Below are 23728 nucleotides of genomic sequence, written 5' to 3'. Positions count from 1 at the left end.
GGTTAACTATGAACTATTTATTTATATCAAATCTAATGTGTAATTAGATTATATGTTTATATGTTTTGTGTACCAGCTATTTTGTAGTTAATTTTTTGTAGCATATTTATATGTATTGTGTGGTACCAGCTAATGTGCACTATCTGAGGTGTTCAGGCTAATGTTCACTATCTGAGGTGTTCAGGCTAATGTGTACCAGCTAATGTACACTATCTGAGGTGTTCAGGCTAATGTGTACCAGCTAATGTGCACTATCTGAGGTGTTCAGGCTAATGTGCACTATCTGAGGTGTTCAGGCTAATGTGTACTATCTGAGGTGTTCAGGCTAATATGTACCAGCTAATGTGTACTATCTGAGGTGTTCAGGCTAATGTGTACCAGCTAATGGGCACTATCTGAGGTGTTCAGGCTAATGTGTACTATCTGAGGTGTTCAGGCTAATGTGTACCAGCTAATGTGCACTAGCTGAGGTGTTCAGGCTAATGTGTACTATCTGAGGTGTTCAGGCTAATGTGTACTAGCTAATGTGTACTAGCTGAAGTGTTCAGGCTAATGTGTACTATCTGAGGTGTTCAGGCTAATGTGTACCAGCTAATGTGCACTAGCTGAGGTGTTCAGGCTATTGTGTACCAGCTAATGTGCACTATCTGAGGTGTTCAGGCTAATGTGTACTATCTGAGGTGTTCAGGCTAATGTGTACCAGCTAATGTGCACTAGCTGAGGTGTTCAGGCTATTGTGTACCAGCTAATGTGCACTATCTGAGGTGTTCAGGCTAATGTGTACTAGCTAATGTGTACTAGCTGAAGTGTTCAGGCTAATGTGTACTATCTGAGGTGTTCAGGCTAATGTGCACTATCTGAGGTGTTAACTAATACCTCTTGGCTAAAAGGTTGTAGGTCCTATAAAGTGTGTGCCATACCTAGGGTTGCAAAGGGGTGGAAAGTTTCTCGGAAATTTCCGGAAATTTTCCACAGGAACTTAATCTGGGGAATTTTGGAAATATTCCAAATTGGAAACTTTATGGGAATTTATGAAAATTTACAGGAATTTATGGGAATTATTAATTAATTAATTAATTATATTTGGAAATATAGGGAAATGTATATAAACTATATCATATACTGTACAAACATAACTAAACATTTTGTTTGGTCATAAGCAGACATGCATGCAAGGTAATACAAATTTTAAAAATGACGTCTTGACTGATTTAATTGTAAGTAGAACTTTAATTGATTCTTTCATCGAGTGACACAAAGCATAATAAACATTATTATGCTTGTAATAAACATAATAAACTTAATAATTGTAATAAACATATGTCCCTATGATTGCTGTAATCTATTCTAATTAGTAAGGTAGTTATTAAGTTTAGGTATTGGGTACAATTAAAAATGTAGAATAAGGTAATGCAGAATAAGGCATTAATATGTGCTTAATATGTACTAATAAATAGCCAATGTTCTATTAATATTAATGCTAATAAGCAACTAGTTAAATGACCCTAAAATAAAGTGTTACTGTGTATGTAACAAGTGGAAGAATGCAAGTACATGCAGGGGGTTTGACCTCAATTGCTCTTCAGTAAGCAGTGTGCTATAGTCAAAGTGACCCAGGAACGCAGGGTACAAATTCAACTTAAATTGAAAACAAAATTATGCTGCAAGATTTTTTTGTAACTACAGTGAAGTTCCTTGTTATAGGCAACTCTCATTTTTTTTTAATTCCCAGTTTATTTCTATATATTCCCATTAATTCCCATATATTTCCGGTAATTCCCATATATTCCCATTAATTCCCATGGAAAGTTTCCAGCTTTAAAAATTTCCGGAATTTTGCAACCCTTGCCGTATCTAACTTGCACTAGCTGTTTTCTCTCTTGTGTAATATTGTCCTAGCTCTGATGTACTATCTAATAGGCACTAGTGTGTTTACATGGTTTGACAGCCTCACTGATCGTTTCTGACCTGCATATGGAAATATTTGTAATAGCCTGAGGAAATTAATAGTCAGTCAGTTATACAGTCTGTGGTGATATTGATATTATTGACCAATTCTTTTTATATAGTCTTCTTTCCCTCGCTTTCATCTTTTACATACAAATCACAAATCATCTCTTATAAATACTGGGCTCGAGGTTCTCATCTTCTTTATTATATGTGTGTGTGTTTTAGATTCTCTGCACTCCACCATGCTGCCCTCAATGGGAACCTGGAGCTCATTTCTCTGCTGCTGGACTCTCAGGCCATGGTGGACATCAGGGACCAGAAAGGTAGGTGCTATATTGAGAACTGGGTTAGCTGAGGTTGCATGAAGCAAACAGCTACTGAAGCGAAAAAGCTAATTAGTGCTGAATGAGTGTAGAGGACTGCACTGAGATGATAAAGTCAAAAGTATTAGAATGCAAATGAAATAATGCATTTATTCAGTAAGAGATTTATGAAAATGATGATATAAAAAATAAACGAAATCATCTACATCAACACTGACAATAAATGAAACATATTTTAAGCTGCTAAGCAAAAACAACAGGAAAGCTTTCACCCTATGGTCAGGAGATCATGGGTTTAAATCCCAGCGACTCTACAACCATCCAGCACATTGGATGGTGATGTCTGGGTAGCAGGGATGTCATACACTTTTTCTTTGTCTCGCTTTCCTCTGTTACTCACAGAGATGTCATTATATGTGAGCTCATGTATGCAGAAGAGGGTAGATGGTGTTACACTGCCACATGATGCAGCATGAGCAGCAGTTTGAATGGGTACCATTTGCAGTCTCAGAGGAAGAATGTGCTCGCCTTCACCTTATCCAGCCTTTAGGAGCCGGATGTGGGGACTATGGATGTGAATTGCGAGTGATCAAATTGGGGAGAAATGCCATCCTGCATTAGACATCCTCAGGGTCAGCCCTCAGGTTGCTCTGATATGAGCGGTCTTTTTCTGATTACACCATGACTGACAACTACAAAGCCAATGAGTAAATAAGGTAAAGTATTTACTGTAGGAATAAAGTGCAGTGTTATGGACATCTGTAGCAGTTAAGCTGTGCGCATTATAAGTGTGGATGAGGATGTGTGAGGAATGTCTTAGAGGTGGGTGAGTTAGCACATGTGACAGCTAAGGGAAGGAAGAAATTCATAAGCCGGCTGATGTGACAGTACAGGCTCTTGTAGCCCATCTCTGAAGAGAGGAGGGTGAACAGTTCATGACAGAGATGATGGGTGTCCCTGATGATGCCTCGCACTCTCCACTGGCAGTGTTTTCTGTGGATTTCTGTGATTTTTGGGAGCTGGACACTGATCTATGGGGTCAGAATTGTTTCGTTATTCTGAATAAATACACTATGATCCACAAATAAATATAAAGAGTTTCACAAATATTTTTACAAATTTCACAAAAAGAAATTAAATTCACAAATAAATAAAATGGGATTTGCAAATAAAAAAAATATTTATAAATTGTATTTATTTGCGAATTGCTTCCTGCATATTTGTGAATCACGGCACGCATTTGTGGATTGCGTTCTGTGCATTTGTGGATTTGAAACATTTCTAACGTCAAGACGTGCAAGAATCCACAAATAGGTGGACTCCGCCCACCGTCTACTCCAGCCAATCACGTTTTGATTTACTCACTCTTCACACTACCCCTGGACCCATTGATGATGCTGAAATCGTTTCCAAAGAAAGCAGAATTGAACTAACCCTTAGTGCTGGCTACAATCCATACAGGGTTACCAGATTGGGCTCAAATCTGCAACAAATGCTTTTTATTTGTTTTTTTTAATCGTATTTTATAGTACATATTACACTGTGATAGTGCGAGTAAATCAGAATGTGATTGGTTTGAGGTAGACCGTGCCACGATTGGTCAGCGCCACAAGACCGTTGTCCGATTGGCTGGAGTAGACAGTACAGGCTCTTGTAGCCCATCTCTGAAGAGAGGGCTACAAGTGAGTGCAGTGATTCGCAAATGCACAGAACGCGATTCACAAATGAGCAGGAAGCAATTCGCAAATAAATACAATTTATAAATATTTTTTTTATTTGCAAATCCCATTTTATTTATTTGTGAATTTCATTTCTTTTTGTGAAATTTGTAAAAAATATTTGTGAAACTCTTTATATTTATTTGTGGATCATAGTGTATTTATTCAGAATAACGAAACAATTTATACTGATCGAGCAATATACTGAACTATATTTGTTACAATGTTAGCATCTTGTTTTTTAAGGCCGTTATAACCTGCAGTTTAACAGGTTTCTTGGAGTAGACGAAGGTGGCTCAAAAAGTTAAGGCTGTGGATTGTTGTCTGGAAGGTCAGGGATTAAACCCCACACAGCCAACCTGCTACTGTTGGGCCCCTGAGCCAGGCCCTGACCCCTCTCTGCTCCAGGGGCACTGTATCATATCATAACTGACTCTGTGCTCTCCGAACTCCTTACAAGCTGGGATATGCAAAGCAAAGTATTTTACTGTGCTGTAATATATGTCATAAATAAAGACATCTGATACCATGCCTCAGAGCTCATCCCATGCCTAGATTGAATTCTTATGGACGCAGACCTAATACTAACTTTGTTACCAGACCGTGTTTCGTATCACAACCAAGTAGAATGAACTGTACTTGATTCATATTATTAAAGGATGTTGGAGTCCTGTTGGAGATTTGGAGTTCATTATACAGTAGATGTGAGACGTGTGTTACAGCTCTCTCTCGCTCTGTGTCTGTGCTGCCTTTGTGTTTCAGGCATGCGTCCTCTACACTACGCTGCATGGCAGGGGAGATCTGAGCCGATGAAGATGTTACTAAAATCTGGCTCGTCGGTTAACGCGCAGTCAGATGAGGGACAGATTCCTCTTCATCTGGCTGCACAGCATGGACACTACGACGTGGTGAGTCTCTAACCAACCAAGCAAACAGCCAACTGATAAGCTAACCATGTTTAATTGTCATTTATGAATCATTTATCCATCACTCAGGCTCTAACACAGTGAAATAAATCAAGAAACAAATCTATTTATCAAGCATCAGTCACTCTATTCATTCATTCATAAATTCATTCATTCATTTCTCTATCCACTGGATATTCAGTTGTCAATGAATTACAATCACTCTAAAATAAAGTAAATCACTCTGCAGGACATCCTGCTGAATCCATTGATTTACCTGAGGTCATTCAGCCAGTCAATGACCAATGACAAAGATTGCTCAAGTCATTATTTCCTCAGTCGATCAGTGTTGTGAATAAACAACCTGTTAAAAATGACTTGTGTGCCTCATGCATTAGATTTTATATCCTGCATTGAATAAATATTTTGTCTAATATGCCAAAAGCACTACTCTGGTACAGTAAAGTGTAACGCAGACTTGTATAGCCAACACTTCACGTCAGCTAAGACTAATAATAAACTAATAATAAACCCATTTGCTGGTATTTCAAATAAGAAAAACATTAATCATTTAAAAATCACCTATTCATTGATATGGTGATGTTTTCTGAAAGAAAGTGTTTCAACAGTCAACATTTATTGATGTCAAAACTATCAAATATTCATCTCTCTCTCTCTCTCTCTCTCTCTCTCTCTCTCTCTCTCTCTCACACACACACACACACACACACACACACACACACACACACACCGACTTTTCCTGGCATGCGCTCTGCTAACAGCAAGTCATCTGTTCTAAACCATCTGCACCCTCTGTAAAAGCCATTACAAAAAAAAAACCTCAATATATCCTTAAGGCCATAATAAAGATGCTCTGTATTAGTCTAAACCATGAAAGTTCTGTGTGTGGGTTCAATTTTGCAAATTGTATTTCTGTACTATGTCGAACTGTTAGTTTGTGTTATGAAGCAACACCTGAAGACACCAGGCAGAAACGTGCGCCTCGGACGCAACCGGGTCTTCTGGCAGGACCGTGATCCCTTTAGTATACCTCTGAAGTTGTCAACAATGTATGGAGTTGCATATCACAGTGCCTTGAGTTCCACCAGTTCAGTTCTGTCAGGAGAAATGAACAAAAACTCCACAGAGCGTTTTGAAGGCTAGTCCAAGAATCAGATTCAAGCTCAAGCAATAAAAAAACAAACAAACCAAAGACTTTGGTGGCAGCTGCACTAAATCAGCCACTAATGAGCCAAACCCATGCAGCGAAGTGGTGAAAGACGGCTTATCATTTGTGCGGTGTGTGTTATTTGTGTCCATAGTGTGTAAGCAACATTTTTTTTATTTTTATTTGTTTAATTTCCAGTCAGAAATGTTGCTGCAGCACCAGTCAAACCCGTGCATCGTGGACAACGCTGGAAAAACACCGCTGGACCTTGCATGTGAATTTGGACGAGTCGGAGTGAGTTAGAGTTAGAGTCAACGTGCAAAACAATAGATTTAATGTGAACGTAACACTCGCATTTAAGCATGTGTCAGAATGATGGACGGATTCTTAAGTGATGTGTCAAATCAATTGTTTTCAAATGTGGTTAATGACATTAAAGCATGTTACTGCCTAGATTTATTGCTGCATCTCAAGCCTTAATGTACACCGTACTCTGTGTGTGTGTGTGTGTGTGTGTGTGTGTGTGTGTGTGTGTGTGTGTGTGTGTGTGTGTGTGTGTGTGTGTGTGGATGTATGTGTAGGTGGTACAGCTTCTTCTGAGCAGTAATATGTGCGCCGCTCTTCTGGAGCCAAAACCAGGAGACTCAACTGATCCGAATGGCACCAGTCCACTTCACCTTGCCGCTAAAAACGGACACATCGACATCATTAGGTCAGAGAGAGACAGACAGAAACAGACAGACAGACAGATATGTACTTTATTGATCCCACATGGAAATTGCCTTGTAATCAACTTTTTTCTTTTTACTTTCTCTCTTTCCCTCTGTAGGTTATTGATCCAGGCTGGCATTGACATTAACAGGCAGACAAAAGCAGGCACAGCCCTACACGAAGCGGCTCTGTGCGGGAAAACCGACGTGGTGCGCCTCCTGCTGGATGTAAGTGTCACTGCAGCACGATGACACACATACTGTACAAAACCTAGACACCGGCACTGACTTTTACAATGATGACAAAAACCTTTCCACAGTTAACTCCATAAAGGTAATAATTAAAGGTATTGCATTCATAAATAGATCTATCTATTAAATAGCTACAAATTATTCAGCGGTAGATAACTGTTAGATAACTAGTTAAGTAAAATTCTTTTACATTTTTTTTTTGTTGTTCTTGCAGAGTGGCATTAACGCAACAGTGAGGAACACATACAGCCAGACAGCGCTGGACATCGTCTACCAGTTTACCGCTACTCAAGCTAGCCGAGAGATCAAACAGATGCTGCGAGGTACGGATGATTTCTTTGTTTAAATGCACTTTTAAATTTGAATATCTCCTGAGATTCACACGCAACATTCAGTACAGCGTCCTGCAACGAACAGAATGTATCTTTAATGAGAAAGGACGCTTCCGAGCTAGCAGCAAGTCGACTGTACTGTACGTGTAAATGACTACTCTTTGCAAACATGGTGAACAGAAAAGCAGCTCAGAAAACACAACATGTTGAACCTTGGGGCAGAAACTGAAGAAATTTAGATTGGAATATGACCAGGTGACTTTTTCTCACATCTTCAGACAGGTGGTAATTATTGGCACTCAGATGCAGCCATTATCACTGGGTATAGTTTTATTTTTGGCACTTTCTGTAAATAAGTGTGAATTAGTTTAGAAATTTGTGGAACTAATCGTATTACAGACTCGGTCACGGATGTAATCACCTTGAACAAGGTCGATAACTTCATCTGAATGCTCTATCTTGCGTTTTTGTTGTTTTTGTTTTTTCTTTTTAAATACACTTGGGTGAGAAAGCAAACATTTATAGATAGAGCTCATGCTGATCGAAGCACCAATGAAACAAAAGACTCATATATTTACTGTTTTCCTCTCGCTTTTCTGTTTACCGTATTTTGTATATGGAGGAAACTGCATGAACCCAGGAGAGCATTAAGGATTTTGACAGAGTAATAACATCTGAAATCACGAAAGCAGCTACAGTAAACATGAGGTGAAAATGAGGGACAGATTCATCAGCATGGGGGCGAATAGAGAATACACAACTGAAATGAGTGTTGACCTTGAGAGAGCGAGAGAATCTGGAGGAATTCTGGAGTAATTAAAATGCTAAATATAATCATTAATATATTAATATTATAATAATCATTAATCGTTGGGGGCAGTCGTGGCCTAATGGTTAGAGAGTCTGACTTGTAACCCGAAGGTTGTGGGTTCGAGTCTCGGGCCGGCCACAACTGAGGTGCCCGTGAGCAAAGCACCGAACCCCCCCAACTGCTCCCCGGGCGCCGCAGCATAAAGGGCTGCCCACTGCTTCGGGTGTGTGTTCACAGTGTGTGTGTGTTCACTGCTGTGTGTGTGCACTTTGGATGGGTTAAATGCAGAGAACAAATTCTGAATATCGGTCACCGTACTTAGCCATATGTCACTTATACTTCATCTATCATTTTTACTATAATTTTTACTTCATTTCAGTCTGTGGACAAAAGCACACCTTTTACTATGTTTTACCTTTTACAATAAGGAGACAGATTATACAGTAAGTGTGTGTGTGTGTGTGTGTGTGTGTGTGTGTGTGTGTGTGTGTGTGTGTGTGTGTGTGTGTGTGTAGATGCATCTGCAGCTCTGCAGGTCAGAGCTCTTAAGGATTACTGCAACAACTATGACCTGACGAGCCTCAACATTAAAGCTGGCGACGTCATCACAGTAAGACTAATTACTGTCTATCTATCTATCTATCTATCTATCTATCTATCTATCTATCTATCTATCTATCTATCTATCTGTCTATCTATCTATCTATCTATCTATTTGTCTATCTATCTGTCTGTCTGTCTGTCTATATACTGTGTCTATGTAACTGACTGTCTGGATATCTCTCTCTCTCTCTCTCTCTCTCTCTCTCTCTCTCTCTCTCTCTCTCTATCAGTCTATGCAGCAGTTCCATACACTGCATGTTATTTTATTGAGTCAGTGTTGAGTAATAAATGTATAGTGTAGAGTCTTTTTAAGGTCAGTCTACAGAGGGCGCTGTTGCTCTGCTACTGATGTGTTCATTCACAATAATACTGAACACAGGGCTGCAGCCTAGAGGTCAATTCTTGTAACAATTATCCTCATTATTGTCCTCTAGGTGTTGGAGCAGCACTCTGATGGACGGTGGAAAGGATGCATCCATGACAACCGAACAGGAAATGACAGAGTCGGCTACTTCCCTTCTAGTATAGTGGAGGTGATTAGCAAGAGGCCGGGTGCTACAGGTAGGAGTGAGAAAAGAATTGTTCAATCTGTTTAGTGCTACACACACACACACACACACACCACACACACACACACACACACACACACACACACACGCAAACTTTACAGCTGTTAATGCCGTCATTCTATGAGGAGAATTATCCACATGGCCAGTGGCTCTGTAGTATTTTACTTGCTTATTTTTTAAACAAATCTATTTTATACACAGAAAATCTATAAAGTATAACATGCTATTCTTAATATCATTTCTTAGCACAGGAGTTTTGAAGTCAGTGGTTGAAATCACTTATTGAGCAGTAAGTTGTTTTCTGTATATATTCTTCATGTTCTCCTGTTTGTTTACTGAAGCTTTGCACAGCGCAAGATACTCAAGATGGAATAAAGAGATAGGAGAGTTTGGCTAATACACATTGGTGTAAGATAAGTGGTTTGGATAAAGAAATAGGGCGGCTATGTAAGACGAGGTCTGGTAACAGGGCAACCACAGACGATCTAGGTCAGCCAGAAAGGTAGAACCCCAGAAGCACGAGTGCAAAACAAATGCAAATAAGGAGCCACAGAGGAACAGCTGCAAAAAAAAAGTGCCATTGAAGAGCGGTAACAGAAGAACAGTTGCAGGATAACAGCCATTGAAGAACAGCTACGTATGAAGAGCCACAGGGGTACAGCTACGCAAGAACAACCGTTGAAGGACAGCCACAGATGAAGAGCCACAGAAGAACAGCTGCAGAAGAAGAGCCACAGAAGAACATCTGCGGGTGAAGAGCCACAGAAGAACAGCTGCAGAAGAAGAGCCACAGAAGAACATCTGCGGGTGAAGAGCCACAGAAAAACAGCTGCAGATGAAGAGCCACAGAAGAACAGCTGCAGATAGACAGATGCAGTATTTTCTCACTAAAAGGAGATGGAACATGCAATGTAATGTAACGTGTAATGTTGGTTGCCTAAAAGCTGTTCGCTCCATGGAATGTGGCCAGTAAATAGATAAAAACATTTTGGGAGAAATTGAGTGGTGTAGAGATCTTGTTTGAATCATGTAAGCTTTGTAAGATGAGTTCCGGTCACTGAAGAACTGTTGCTAAAGAACAACTACAGTGTAGAGTAACAGAGACATAAAAATGACATCAGAAGGACAACTTCAAATACAGAAGAACAGCTGAACAGAAAAGCAGCCAAAGAGGATTAAACACACTCAAACAAATGCAGACGAACAGCTGAGGAACAACCAACACAGAGGAACAGCAGCAGATGCTAAGCTACAGTAAGCAGCTGTGCTGTGTTGCACATTTCATTGTTTATCGTTTATCGTGCAGTCGCTCTTCTTCAACAGCATGCTGTTTGAATTCCAGACAGAATATACAGTAACGGTTTCATTTCTTTGTGCTTTGTTCGTGTGCTGCTTGTGGACTCTTCCTACCTAGAATCTGTCTCACCATCCGAGCAATTCTTCTTCTGGTTATTGTTTTTGGTTCTTCTTCAGGATCCGATTCTTGACTGTTTATTGCTATAATTCTGCTCCGTGCTTTAGTTGCTCTGGGTCCTGTTTCGATTCTGGTTCTTGTTCTCTTCTCACTTTCATTTTGTGTTTTGTTTTTGTATTTTGTTTTCTTTCTGGTTGTTTACCAGGATCTGTTTACTTATCAGTTTCTTGTTCTGGTTCTGGTCTGGTTTTTAGTTCTTCTTCTGGCTCGGATTCCAGTTATGTTGTTTTTTTATTTTATTCTATTGGTTTTAATGCTGCTCCTGGTTCTGTCTTGCTCTGGTTCTGATTGCAGTGACATTTGGAGTCTGTTTTCAGCTGCGGTTCCGGTTCTTATCCTGGTATCGTTGTCCGGTTTCGTTGTTTGATGTGAAATAGTCTTAGGTTCCGACGGTGGTTTTGATTTCTTAGACAGGTTCTGCGTTCTAGTTCGGATTAAAATTCTCCTTCCAGTCGTGGTTCTAATGTGATGTCATAAAACTGCAGTAATGGTGTCATACAGTTCTACAACCTCAGCTGTGTGTCATCTGTTCTTCTCATGTTCAGTGTGATTCATGCTTCACTACCATACCGCCGGATCTGACTGACAACGCGCACCATGAAAAGCTGTGTTTATTTCATCTGCCATCTAACACTAACACAGAATTTGTTAGAACATTTGTCTCAGTTAAAACCTATTGTTATTGCCGGCGCAACCATGTAGGGGAACCTGAGAGAATTTACAAAGCTTTTCAGCCATCAGGGTTTGGTTTCATCCATGGAAATCTCTTTCCCTATTTGTTGACATCCACGTGTCCAAGAAAGCATTACAAGATCACATACATTTTGTTCATGGATATTTCATTAATAACAGCTGTCATATTTCACTGTCTTATATGAATAATATTTTGCATTCTCAGTTCCAGTATATCTACACGTCCACGTGTGTATGTGATGCACTTCATGTGTAGTGGTTGTGCTTATTTAATCTGTCCAAAGATTCACAAACACTGAATAGTTTAAAATTATTCTTTATGATTTTGCTGTTTTTAACCCTTCTGTTCTGTATTTAGGCTTAAATTTGATCACAGCGCCATAGTAAGATATATTAATTATACGCAGGATAGAGTTTAGTGGAAATTACAGGGGACTTGTTACCGTTGGTAACCAGAGGAAATGTGGGTGTGGCTAACAACGTGACAGCACACAGTGGGTGTGGCTAACAATGTGACAGCACACAGTGGGTGTGGCTAACAACGTCTCAGGTTGTTTTTACGGAACCATTAAATCTGTAGGAATGCGTATAAGATTTAAGTTTGGTATTAAATGAAGTTTTAGGAAACAGGGCTTTTGTGGTAACCCGACCTTCACACTAGCAAGTGACAAGTAATTACCAGGACTAAATGAAATAAGGATCAAAATAATGACCAAAATCAGTGTGAAAATAGGTTGTTTGATTTACTTCACATACTAAACTTCATCTTAGCGTCATAGGTCGATCGGTAAAGCTAATCAATCGGTAATTGGTATATTAACTAACATATTAATAACTAAAGCATAAACAAACATAAAGCATTTGATTCGTCTTAGTGAGACACATTAAGAACTGAAACTACTCCAAACTATTACTTACGGTAATTTATCTTCCAAATAATAACGTGAAATAAAAGTGAATTTGAAGCACTAGATCTATGTTTCTTTGTCTTTAGTTATCATACATTCCTTCATCAGCACCTTTTCTTTTCTTCCTCTTCTTATTTTCTCTTCCAGATAGACGATCTGTCGTGTACTTCTTGTGATACAGCATCATAAACTAGTCTTAAAGTGAGACAGTGCACTTAGAAAAGGAGTGCTGAGATGTTGCTGTGGATCAGTTTGTTTATCAAGTTGTTGATCAGCCTTCAGGGGCTCCCTCAGACTCACTCTCTCGTTCCACCATTTCCCAGGAAATCACTTGCTTTGTCTGTCGTGTAGTTACGCATCTGTTCTCCGGTCACTTACTCACTTGCTGTAGTGTGAATGTAGGGGCAAAAGTTTGCAACTCGTAATTCCTTTTTGTACAACTAGTAAAAAAAAAATTGAAATCATAATAAATCATAAATTTATGATTTTAAATCATAACCATGCGTTTGTCTTCTCACGTCTTTACTTATCAAGTCGTTTACTTCTATCAGCTAATATACAGACTCGGTTAAATCTAGAACACTGACCAGGAACGCAATCAACATGAGGGAAATAAAAATAATATGAATCTACGGCTATTGCTAATCATGGCTTGTCGCTAATATTCAGAAAACAGAACTAATAGCCACTGGGGTAAAGGTGCAAGTGTAAAAGTGCGGTTAATGTAGATTATTATAAGATTTCCATTTGGTGGGAAATGATATTATTTATATCTGGTAAATGTTATGAAGCACCACAAAGGCAGCATTAATTTGATAGGCATAAGATGGCTGGCTTACGTTTTCTTCTGACGTTCAGTGAATTTATCATGAAGTTATCACCTCTCACCTGATACACCTGCTGCCATATTGATCGATCCCTGCTTTTAACCCTGCAGATGTATGGAAGAAGGTCTCTTGTGTAGCTGCTACGGTCACACATCCACAAGCCTTATACCCCCAGAGATGAGTGTGTGTGTGTGTGTGTGTGTGTGTGTGTGTGTGTGTGTGTGTGTGTGTGTGTGTGTGTGTGTGTGTGTGTATATGTGTGTGTGTTTGTGTGTATCTGTGTGTTTGTGTGTATGTGTGTGTCTGTGTATGTGTGTGTATGTGTGTGTGTATGTATGTGTATGTGTGTGTATGTGTATATATGTGTGTGTATGTATGTGTGTCTGTGTATGTGTGTGTGTGTGTATATATGTGTGTGTGTGTGTGTACATGTGTTTGTGTGTGTGTGTATGTGTGTGTTTGTGTGTATGTGTGTGTGTGAATGTGCATGTGTGTGTGTATGTGTGTGTGTGTGTGTGTGGGTGTGGGTGTGTATGTGTGTGTGTATGTGTGTGTGTGGGTGTGTATGTGTGTGTGTGTGTGTGTGTGTGTGTAGCCAGGAAGAAGAAATGGGACACTTTTATAGTTTTTCCTCTTAGCTTTATCTAACCAAAACTTTAACATTATATTAGTATTAGATTGCTTATTATAACAAATCGTTTTTGTTTTTTTACAGAGCAGAAGGGTTCAGTGTTGCTGATATTTTGTTTGTATTGTGTTTTTTTGTGTTTTTTTTTTATATTTCATTTATTTATTTATTTTTGCATCATTGATTTTCTTAATTTTATGCAAATTTTATTATTATTTTATTTTATTTTTTTTTGCTGGTTTAGTCATTTGTACTGAACAGTATCACACCATCGCGCCGGCGAGTGTGTGTGTGTCTCCCGCCGTCGCCATGGTGAACGGAGAATCGTGTCATTTCCTGCCACTATCCCATCAGCCACTTTTTACTTCCTTTGGCTATAAAAGTTCACAAAACGACTCGGCCGAGCCAATCAGCCAAGAAGGTACAGGACACTGACTCTCCACTTTTATTATTATTATTATTATTATTATTATTATTATTATTATTATTATTATTATTACTATTACAGTCAGGTCCAAAAGTCTGGAATCATCATCTTTGTTTATTACATCCAAAACTGGATGTTTTAGAAACATAGACACTGAAGGATGTTGACTGTGGGATTTGACTTTTTAGCATCTTTCACAGAAGCACTAAGATTATTACAGTATGTAATATATATATTAAAATCATGCATGAACTGTGACTCTGACAGAGAAACACACAAGTGTAATAGTACAGCACTCGCCTGTTGTAACACTAAACCAGACTCTACAACTCTACAAAAAGGGGGCGCTAAAGTGCTGTTTTAGAAGCAATAGTAACATGACGCTAATTAAATATTTAATACCTTTAGGTATTTAGACATTTTTTTCTCTCTGAGCAGACAAGAAGACATTTTACATTAGTTCACTTAGAGTTTTGTACCTGACTGTATTATTATTATTATTATTATTATTATTATTATTATTATTATTATTATTATTATTATTATTATTATTAATATTAATTCATTACTGCTTTCTTAAAACGTTAAGGAATGTTTACAAATGGCTTTTCCTCATTTTCCTCACACCACAATGAAACATTCCTTGACGTTTTCTGAAACAGGCTTTTTTCAAATTCATATTATTATTATTATTATTATTATTATTATTATTTCATTTGATATTTTAGCTGCTTGAAGCAGGACAAATTGTTTCATTTGTTTGTCCGTGCCGTGACCTCACAGCCTTTCACAGTCTTTTCTGTCATGCTTGTCTGTGTCCCTCTCTCACTCCTTCTTCCTCTGTGTGCGTATATGTGTGTCTGTGTTTGTGTGTGTGTTTGTGTGTTTTCATGTGTCTCAGTTGTGTCTTCTGCATCTGATCCTTGGAGCAAATAATAAGGACAAACTGTTTAACATTGCATCCTTGTCTACTTCCCCTTGGTTGAGTCTCCTCCTTAAAAGCTGTTCATTAGCCAAGTGTTAAAAATCAATCAATCAATCAATCAACAAACAAACAAATAAATAAATAAGAAAAGTTGAACATGTGCACTGGTTGAGTGTGGGTCTACTGGTTTGTGTTCATGTTGGGTTTTATTCTTTTCCAATCCGATACATAATTAACCATAATTCCTTTTTTAAACATTTTTATTCCTCTACAACTGGGTGGTCCATCCAACCATCCATGTGTGTGTCTTAAATTATTTCTAACACCATATCTGAACAACGTGTCTTTGGATATTTGTGGGATTTATACAGAATCATCAACGTAAGCAGCAGATGCAATAGTTAGAGAATGGAAAGGATTGAATCAGGGCGGGTGGAGGCACAGGGTTAGAGGTTAAAACGTTTGCTTCAGACCTCCAGCATTGGGAGTTTGCATGTGTCACTTTATGTGCGATTGTGTCGAACCCAACTCCCAGGGTTGGCATTCTCTCCATTCTGACCCTGCCTTGTACCCCGAGTCCCCTCCAGGTTAAAGGAGACCCTGTCCCTCACTACAGAAAAGGGATAAATGGAAACAGGGTCAAAGGCATCCTGTGCGGTTCTGCTTGTTAGACACTGACTTCCTGCTTTTTTCAGTGTTAATCTTGACCACTGTGCATTTAAGCTAGTTACGCTGGCAGAATGCTTCCTAATTCATCCTAAATCCAGCTGCTGGAAGCATACAACATCTGGCCCTGAGCTAAGCTGTTCTTCTTGTGATTCTAATTTTGCTCTTATTGGACATAAGATTGTACTTGTGTCATAAGGGGAAGTTGATGTGGGCGCAATGAAAAACAGTAAATAAAAGAACCGGCTCATTATAATCTCAGGAAGGCAGTTGGTTTCTAGTTCTACAGACTATCGATTATCATCATCAACACAGTCCCAAAGACAAAAACAGCAACAACAACACATCAGTTTAACATCACACAACTACAAACAGCATGCATACAGTATTGTGGTGACAAATTAAAGGAAAACCCCAGTAGTTCCGTTATTTGCTTCTCCCCTTAGTGTCCAGCAGTTTTACAACATGATCCTGCGAGGGCTCAATGAATGATGGTGAGGATAAAAATAATGAAGGAAATCTTATGCTATAGCCTTAACACCCATAAAAAAAACAAATAAAAAAACAAAACAAAACAATTGTGTGTATATCTTTAGATGCGAGAGAAGCTTTTCTGGAGCATTGTGGTGGACCTTACTAAAACATCTTACTAAAATTCTTTATCTTGCTTTTTCCTTTAATATGTCAAGCGTCTGTCGTAAGGTGTTAATTAAGCAGTAATAAAAACAGACTCGCAGCGTCATAATGTTGAACGTGTTTTTTTGCTCATTTGGGATCTATCACTGGTTGAATGGTAGAGTTCTCACTTCTGCGATGTCGCACCTCTGAAATCACGAGAGTCTTTCCTTTTAATCTGGAAGCGGTCGACGTCACTTTCACCTTTCATACGTTCCCGAGACGAGATAGAACACTGCGCTCGCCTCATATTTTCTTATGTCTTGAATGCATCTTCACCTGTGGTCAAAGTTTTAGAGTTGCCAGATCTACGATAACATAACCTAATATCGTGACCAAATTCACCACAAAACACATTCTCTCAGCATCAGATTTAATGGTATTTTAGGCAGTTCTGGCTAAAACATAAAATTCGTATAAAATTCTAAGTTCATCACATTATACAAGGTCATAAAATATGACCCCATACTAACAATACCACTTTAACGAACACTGAATCTCTTCTTATGTTCTGTTGTACTTGTTTTGTATGGATCTCTCATAAAATTGTAAAGATTATATGACTTTTCATAAGTTATGGTCTAGCTAGTCTAGTCTGGTTTCGATTTGGATCGTGTATGTAGATAACGTAATTCCTGTATAGCAGTTGTTCGGTTTATGTTGTGTAGAACTTTTCTGTCAGACCAGGAGTTTAATTTAGCTTGAATCTGCGTGAAATTTGCAAACTTGGCAACACTGGGGACTATGAATACTGTCTTTTGACATTTTTGGAGACAAACGTAAGGTTGTCTCCAAAAATGTCAAAAGATGTTAAAGGTAGGGTCTCCGTTGTTTGAGAAATGTTTCAGAAAACTGAGTCGGGCGAACAAACAAAACAAAAACAAAACCAACATGTAGCCTATGAGCAGAAAGGGGCGTGTCTATTCAATATGCGCGGAGAGAGTGTTCAGTGCGCATGTGTGACATTAGCAGAAAGTGGTTTTTACATTGACATGGTGGATAAAAACAAAGAAGGAAAGTGAAGAAAGGCTTACGATAAGGAAAGAAGTAGGACCTGTGTTAATATAGGATCAGCTTTCCAGCGCTGGAGAGAACTGAAGGAGCAGGAAGTTGGCTGCATATTCACAGATTCGAGTTTCCCGAGTCAATAACTCCTGAGCTAAACGCTGTTACTACACAAATAATCGTCCTTTGCCGTCCTTTGCATGATTATGCTTGTGTGTCATTTCAGCTTGTTTCTTTATCTGCAATCATATTGTTCTTCCCTTAGAAATGTGATAAAGAGACATTTCTTTCCATTAGTTGCCTGGGTTGTGTATGTACAGTATGTGTGGGCGGAGCTATCAATACAGGGGTGGGACCCATTTGGGTTAGGGGCGTGTTTGTTTTGGTGATTTCAAATGTCAACTTTGGCTTTCAAACAACGGAGACCCCACCTTTAACACCACGTCTGAATGGCAGGTCATATCAAGCCAAGTGGTTTTTAACTGTCGTTTGTTCTCCTTGTGTTTTTCCAGGACCACGATGCAACACGTAACAGTTCGGTTGCACACAGCTATACACAGTGTAGATAAACAGCAGTACAAACCGTAGTGTTCAGGAATGGTATGTGCCAGATTTAGAGAGATATATAAGGTTCTTTTTCAATAAATGAGCTCTTGTCATCTTAATCCACAGCAAGAACATTTTTTTATCTAGCCCTTCCTTTTATATCTTCCACAGAAGGGAGGAAGCAAGACACAGAATAGGGAAGAAAATAAGAAGGTGCAAGGTGTTAAAGAATTGAGAAGAAAAAATTAAGTATTTGACACCCCCCCCCCCACACACACACACACACCCCTGTTCAGGAGTGGTTTGTTCCATCTTAAAAAAGATGCATAGATACAGTGTATAGATCCCTGCATTCTTACAGTACCTTGTTCCCTGTTCAGGAATAGTTTGTTCCATTTTCAGACATTTTCTATTTACAAAAATATATTATTTCGGGGGGGGGGGGGGGGCATGGTGGCTTAGTGGTTAGCACGTTTGCCTCACACCTCCAGGGTTGGGGGTTCGATTCCCGCCTCCGCCTTGTGTGTGTGGAGTTTGCATGTTCTCCCCGTGCCTCGGGGGTTTCCTCCGGGTACTCCGGTTTCCTCCCCCGGTCCAAAGACATGCATGGTAGGTTGATTGGCATCTCTGGAGAAGTTGTCCATAGTGTGTGAGTGTGTGAGTGAATGAGAGTGTGTGTGTGTCCTGCGATGGGTTGGCACTCCATCCAGGGTGTATCCTGCCTTGATGCCCGATGACGCCTCAGATAGGCACAGGCTCCCCGTGACCCGAGAAGTTCGGATAAGCTGTAGAAAATGAATGAATGAATGAATATTATTTCAGAAACACGAGTTTAAATACAATGTCCTGCCATTCAACTGATGAAGAACCTCCGATGAGCAGAAAAACGTCTTCAGCATTATAATACCTATAGTCGCCTGGACACACTAATACAATAATACACACATTAACATTTCTGTTATTCTCTAATCTCTGCTAACAAGCTGAATCTAAGCTAATGAAAGCTATGAAGTCTTATGTCCCAGGTAATTACAGTGGGGTCTGACAGTCTCAGTTGCACTACTGAAAGATGTTCACTTAGGTGCTCTTCATTATTTAGATAGGATTACTGGCATGAGCACATATCAAAGCGTTAAGACTTTCAGGCAGGTCACATGGAGATGACGTCTGTGAGAGCCTTTTTCTGACTTCACCGCAGTTTCATACTCAGAGCCCAGCTACCATTTCTATTTGCTCCACAGTTATGTCATGGTGTTTACGATAGCGCCGTCTCCGCACGGCGTAGTCCTTTAAAGGGAACACACAGTGATTCTCTTTCAGACTTTTGGACCCTGCTGTGTCTATAATGCTGTCATTATTCCAATAATTCCCTAAGGACCTTGTGATGCACTGCAGTTGTTCTTGTTTCTAACCTTTCCACATATATAATTATATCTTTGTATATATTATATATGTATTGACTTTTGTGTGTATGTGTTTGTACCTTGTGGCATTTATATATGTATTTACACAGATATATATGTTACTGATATATTTATGTACTAATGTATGTATATAAATGTGCACTTTGAGTATGTAAGTGTAGGTGTGTGAAAGAGAGAGAGAGAGAGAGAGAAGCCAGCTCATCAGAAAAAGTGCATAAAAAGCCAGTTGACATGAATTCAGCGTTACTTTCCGCAGCTCCACCATGGGAGTGTATCCTGGTGGCGCGTTTGTAACGCTGCTCTCTGTGTTGAAGGTTCCCGGGGTTCAGATTCCTCTGGAGGGCCACAGGGGGGCAGCACTGAGGAAATCTGGGTCTTGCGCAAACCTGCAGCAGGTAACAGCAGGGCCTTCACACTCGCTCCTCTTCCTCCTCTCCTTCAAATCCTCCGCTTGCTCATCCCTCGCTCGCACGCCCTGCTTGATCTCAGATGCTCCTCTGTGTTCCTGGAGCCTCCACATCCATCACGCACTAGGCATGTGTCGATAATCGGTTATCTACTCTGACGTAGCTATTGTTAATAAGGATGCTGTGTCAGAATACGGTTAATAGCCAGAGTTTTATTCAGAAGGTTGCCGAAGCTATGTCTCTTTAGTTCTTTTAAAAATGTGCTTTTATTTGTTTGATACACAACATTACATCTGAGAATGTAATATCGGTACATGCCTACTGCACTCACAGATGTGAGGAAGTCAGAACAGGTTTTTCGTTATGAGAGACTGCTGCACCTCTGAAGGTTTTCACTTATCCAGCGCATGCTTGTAGGCGTATGCCAACTCGTACTCATTTAAGATTCAACACAGCTGGTATCTCATTACAAACTGAAATGATTAGGTTTTCACTAATGGGTGTAAATATCCAAAGACTCGGTCATCACAACTTGACATTTACTGTAGAAGAAAAGCCAATTTATCTAGCTAGGTATTTGACGTGTTCCGTCTGACTGAACTGTTTTGTTAAAGTGACTGCTTGACAATAGGAATCGTAGCAAAAGTAAATAAAAGCGTTTCCACGTTACTTCGATGAAAGTCCAGGTGTCAAAATTCGTCTTTTTTGTTTGACAGAATTCAATCCCAAGACGGTTTACTCTTCCAGATCGACAGACATTTAAAGTGGAAAAGATACGCAGATATAGAGATAAGTCTCCAACAACTCCAGCTGTTCTGTAAACACATCTGTAAAACAAGTACCAATAATGCAGCTTGTGCTTTTAGCGGCAGGTTCGGATTATAAAGCATAACAGACATACGTTGTTCAACAAGGGTAGTTCTATGTTCAGTAAAGCTCATTCAGTATAAGGTGATCGTTAATGTAGCATCATGTACGTCAACTTCCAATCCCGATGCAGACAAATGCCATTTGCATACATTTGCACAGGAGAAATACATCGGATTTGGAAATTATTCAGATCCCTTAACTTTTTGTACTAGTTATCAATTCAGATCAATATAGTTTAGTTTTTGGCCATTAATCGACCTAGTAAAACATCATGACTCAGCAAAAAAAAAATTCAGAAATTTATTCAAAATAAAATATCATCATTTAGATAAGTATTCAAACATTGGCTAAGGCACTCAGGTGTATCATGTTTCTTTTGCTAATCTTGAGGTGTCTCTGGAGGGTCTGTAGCAAAGTCTTCTGATTAGTAATGATTTAGAAAGGCAGACACCTGGGTGTATAAGTTGCCACAATTCATAGTGGATGTCAGACATGATGTCCGAGGAACTCTCTGTAGAGCTCTGCGATCATACAGTGCTGAGACAGATCTGCTGGAGCGAATTAATCAATTTCTACAACTTTGAACGTTACCAGGAACAAGTGGCATCTTAGTTCTGCTGAACAGTAGCTGCACTAAAGAGAGGTCAGGCATGTGACCGAGAAGCAAGTGGCAAGGCTAAAGTTTCAGAAGTCTTTCACAGAGATGGGAGAACCTGCTGGATAGACAACCATCTGAGAAATACTACATCAGTCAAGCCTTCATAACTACTATCATCCCTATAGTGAAGCATAGTGTGGTGAGCACTGTACTATAGGGGTGTTTTTTTTTTAGTCCAGGGACTGGGAAACTGGTCAGAATTGAGGGAAGGAATGCAACCAAATCCTTAGCTACAGAGTGCCTGCAACATCAGACTGCAGCACAGCCGGACCTTTCAGCACAACCATGACCTGAAGCATGCAGACTAGAAATCACTGGAGTGGCCTTGATTGGCTCAGGTACAGCCCATAACAAAGGCCATCAAGCATCTGTGGACAGACCTGAAGACAGCAGGTCATGGATGCTCTTTATCCAGCCTGGTTCGGTGTGTGTTGAGAGGACCTGCCAGGAGGGATGGAAGAAACTGTCCAAATGTCTGGTTACCCAAGAAACCTTTGCTTTGACATTATGGGATACTGAATATACTGATTATAGATTAATGGCCAAAAAAGGGGTCTGAAAGGGTCTGAATACCAAAACCTCTGTATTTTATTCACCATCCATCACTGACATTCCACCATTGACATTAACAGAAAACACTACACTGGCTTGGAGCATCGATTCTCTATATTTCTGCTGGGCCAGAATGAGCACGTGGTTATAAATCACAGCCTCATTTTCTGGCAAGATGTTCCATTACTCAGACAAGACTGGAAGATTACCGTAATACACAGATGTAGACTTTTGGAATTCAGTTGCTGTGGTGTAGTTCTTAAGGTGGTTTGCCGTTTTCCATATCGGAGAAAAAAAATCCCTGGATTGTTTTTTTTTTTTTTTTGCTTGTTTGTTTGTTTTAAATTTTAACATACAGGTATGTATATAAGGTTCATTCAGATAGCTGGCTCTCAGTGCGTTTGAGTGTGTATGTATGTGTGTGTGTGTGTGATTGGGTGTGTGTGAGATAAATCTCCTGAAATTTTCATTTTCGATTTTCATTTCAACAGTTTATCACCACCTTGCATCTGCATTATCGTGCATGTGTGTGTCTGAGTGTCTGTACTCACGTTGTACCAGCAGTGCATCAACCGTCTGTTCGCTCTGGGGTCTGTTCCACTCCAGTCTGTATTGAATGTGTTTGTGTGTGTATGTGTGTGTGTGTATGCTTGTGCTAGGTGGGGACCGCAGCAGCGTGAGCAGTGCCAGCAGCACTCGCTCGTCGGGCAGCGGACAAAGCAACACACACATCCTCCATGCGCAGGCAGAGGGAGTAAAGGTGAGAAAGAAAGGCAGACAGACAGACACACAGACAGACAGACAGACACACAGACGGATGCCTCTGTCACAGAATCCATATCAGCTGCCAAAATGTGCAGTTAGCCTTGATGACTTGATCAAGACTTGATCACTTTAATGGTGCGATATTGATGAGTAACATTGCTGTGTGTGTGTGTGTGTGTGTGTGTGTGTGTGTGTGTGTGTGTGTGTGTGTGTGTGTGTGTGTGTGTGTGTGTTCGTCTTGTTGCAGCTTCTCGCCACAGTTCTCTCCCAGTCAGCGAAAGCTAAAGAGCATCTCTTGGAACAGTCCAGATCTGTGGATTCACCCATAACAACCAATAAAGGTGAATAGACATAGACCAGAGATCAATAGATAGATAGATGGATGGATAGACATAGAGATAGACAGGTAGACAGAAAGACAGAGAGAATGGCATGTTTTGAAAAGATAGACAGACAGACAGACAGACAGACAGGGAAACGGACAGTATGTACAGATGGACAGACAGAGAGAGAGTTGTTGAGAGAGACAGATGTACTGATACACAGAGACAGATGTGTAGATAGATGTAGAGATAGCCAGACAGTATACCTGTGTTTCTACCTGCTGCCTAATGCCTAAAGGAATCAGTTGGTTTCCATCAAACTTAGCTGCCTCGCTGAAAAAAACGCTCTGATACCTACAGTACAGTACTATTCCGTCAGTTCTGGTTTTGTCTCGGTGTAATCCATGTCTACTGATCCTGAACCTGACACAGAACCTGTGTCTCCAGCTCCCACCTCCCGCAGTCAGAGTGTGTCCAGTTGTCCTGTCCACGAGCCGCAGTACACAGAGAGGAAAGGAGAAGAGGGGAAGGTGAGAACACACATTTTTCCCTCTCTTTCTTTTCAGATTCCTATCTCCTTCTCTCCTCTCACCTATCATACATCTCTCTCTCTG

General features: G+C 39.8%; 1 protein-coding gene across 8 annotated transcripts in view; it reads left to right on the top strand.

The window, feature by feature from the left end:
- Window positions 1-23728, top strand: part of caskin1 (CASK interacting protein 1) — a 99483-nt gene that overhangs the window by 63664 nt on the left and 12091 nt on the right. For 4 of the 8 annotated variants that reach the window (XM_047801182.1, XM_027171945.2, XM_047801180.1 and 1 more), the window contains 13 exons: window positions 2176-2273; window positions 4754-4899; window positions 6263-6358; window positions 6646-6776; window positions 6894-7002; window positions 7241-7349; window positions 8685-8779; window positions 9207-9333; window positions 14116-14292; window positions 19854-19934; window positions 22686-22786; window positions 23039-23132; window positions 23562-23644. In XM_047801182.1, the coding sequence (XP_047657138.1) occupies window positions 2176-2273; window positions 4754-4899; window positions 6263-6358; window positions 6646-6776; window positions 6894-7002; window positions 7241-7349; window positions 8685-8779; window positions 9207-9333; window positions 14116-14292; window positions 19854-19934; window positions 22686-22786; window positions 23039-23132; window positions 23562-23644 (1447 nt within the window). The remainder of the gene's footprint in view (window positions 1-2175; window positions 2274-4753; window positions 4900-6262; window positions 6359-6645; window positions 6777-6893; window positions 7003-7240; window positions 7350-8684; window positions 8780-9206; window positions 9334-14115; window positions 14293-19853; window positions 19935-22685; window positions 22787-23038; window positions 23133-23561; window positions 23645-23728) is intronic. The other 4 variants (XM_047801184.1, XM_047801185.1, XM_047801183.1 and 1 more) reach the window with 4 other exon arrangements.

Source organism: Tachysurus fulvidraco, chromosome 15 (assembly GCF_022655615.1).
Source record: "Tachysurus fulvidraco isolate hzauxx_2018 chromosome 15, HZAU_PFXX_2.0, whole genome shotgun sequence".
Taxonomy (NCBI): domain Eukaryota; kingdom Metazoa; phylum Chordata; class Actinopteri; order Siluriformes; family Bagridae; genus Tachysurus; species Tachysurus fulvidraco.
This window is presented reverse-complemented; position numbering and strand designations above follow the sequence as displayed.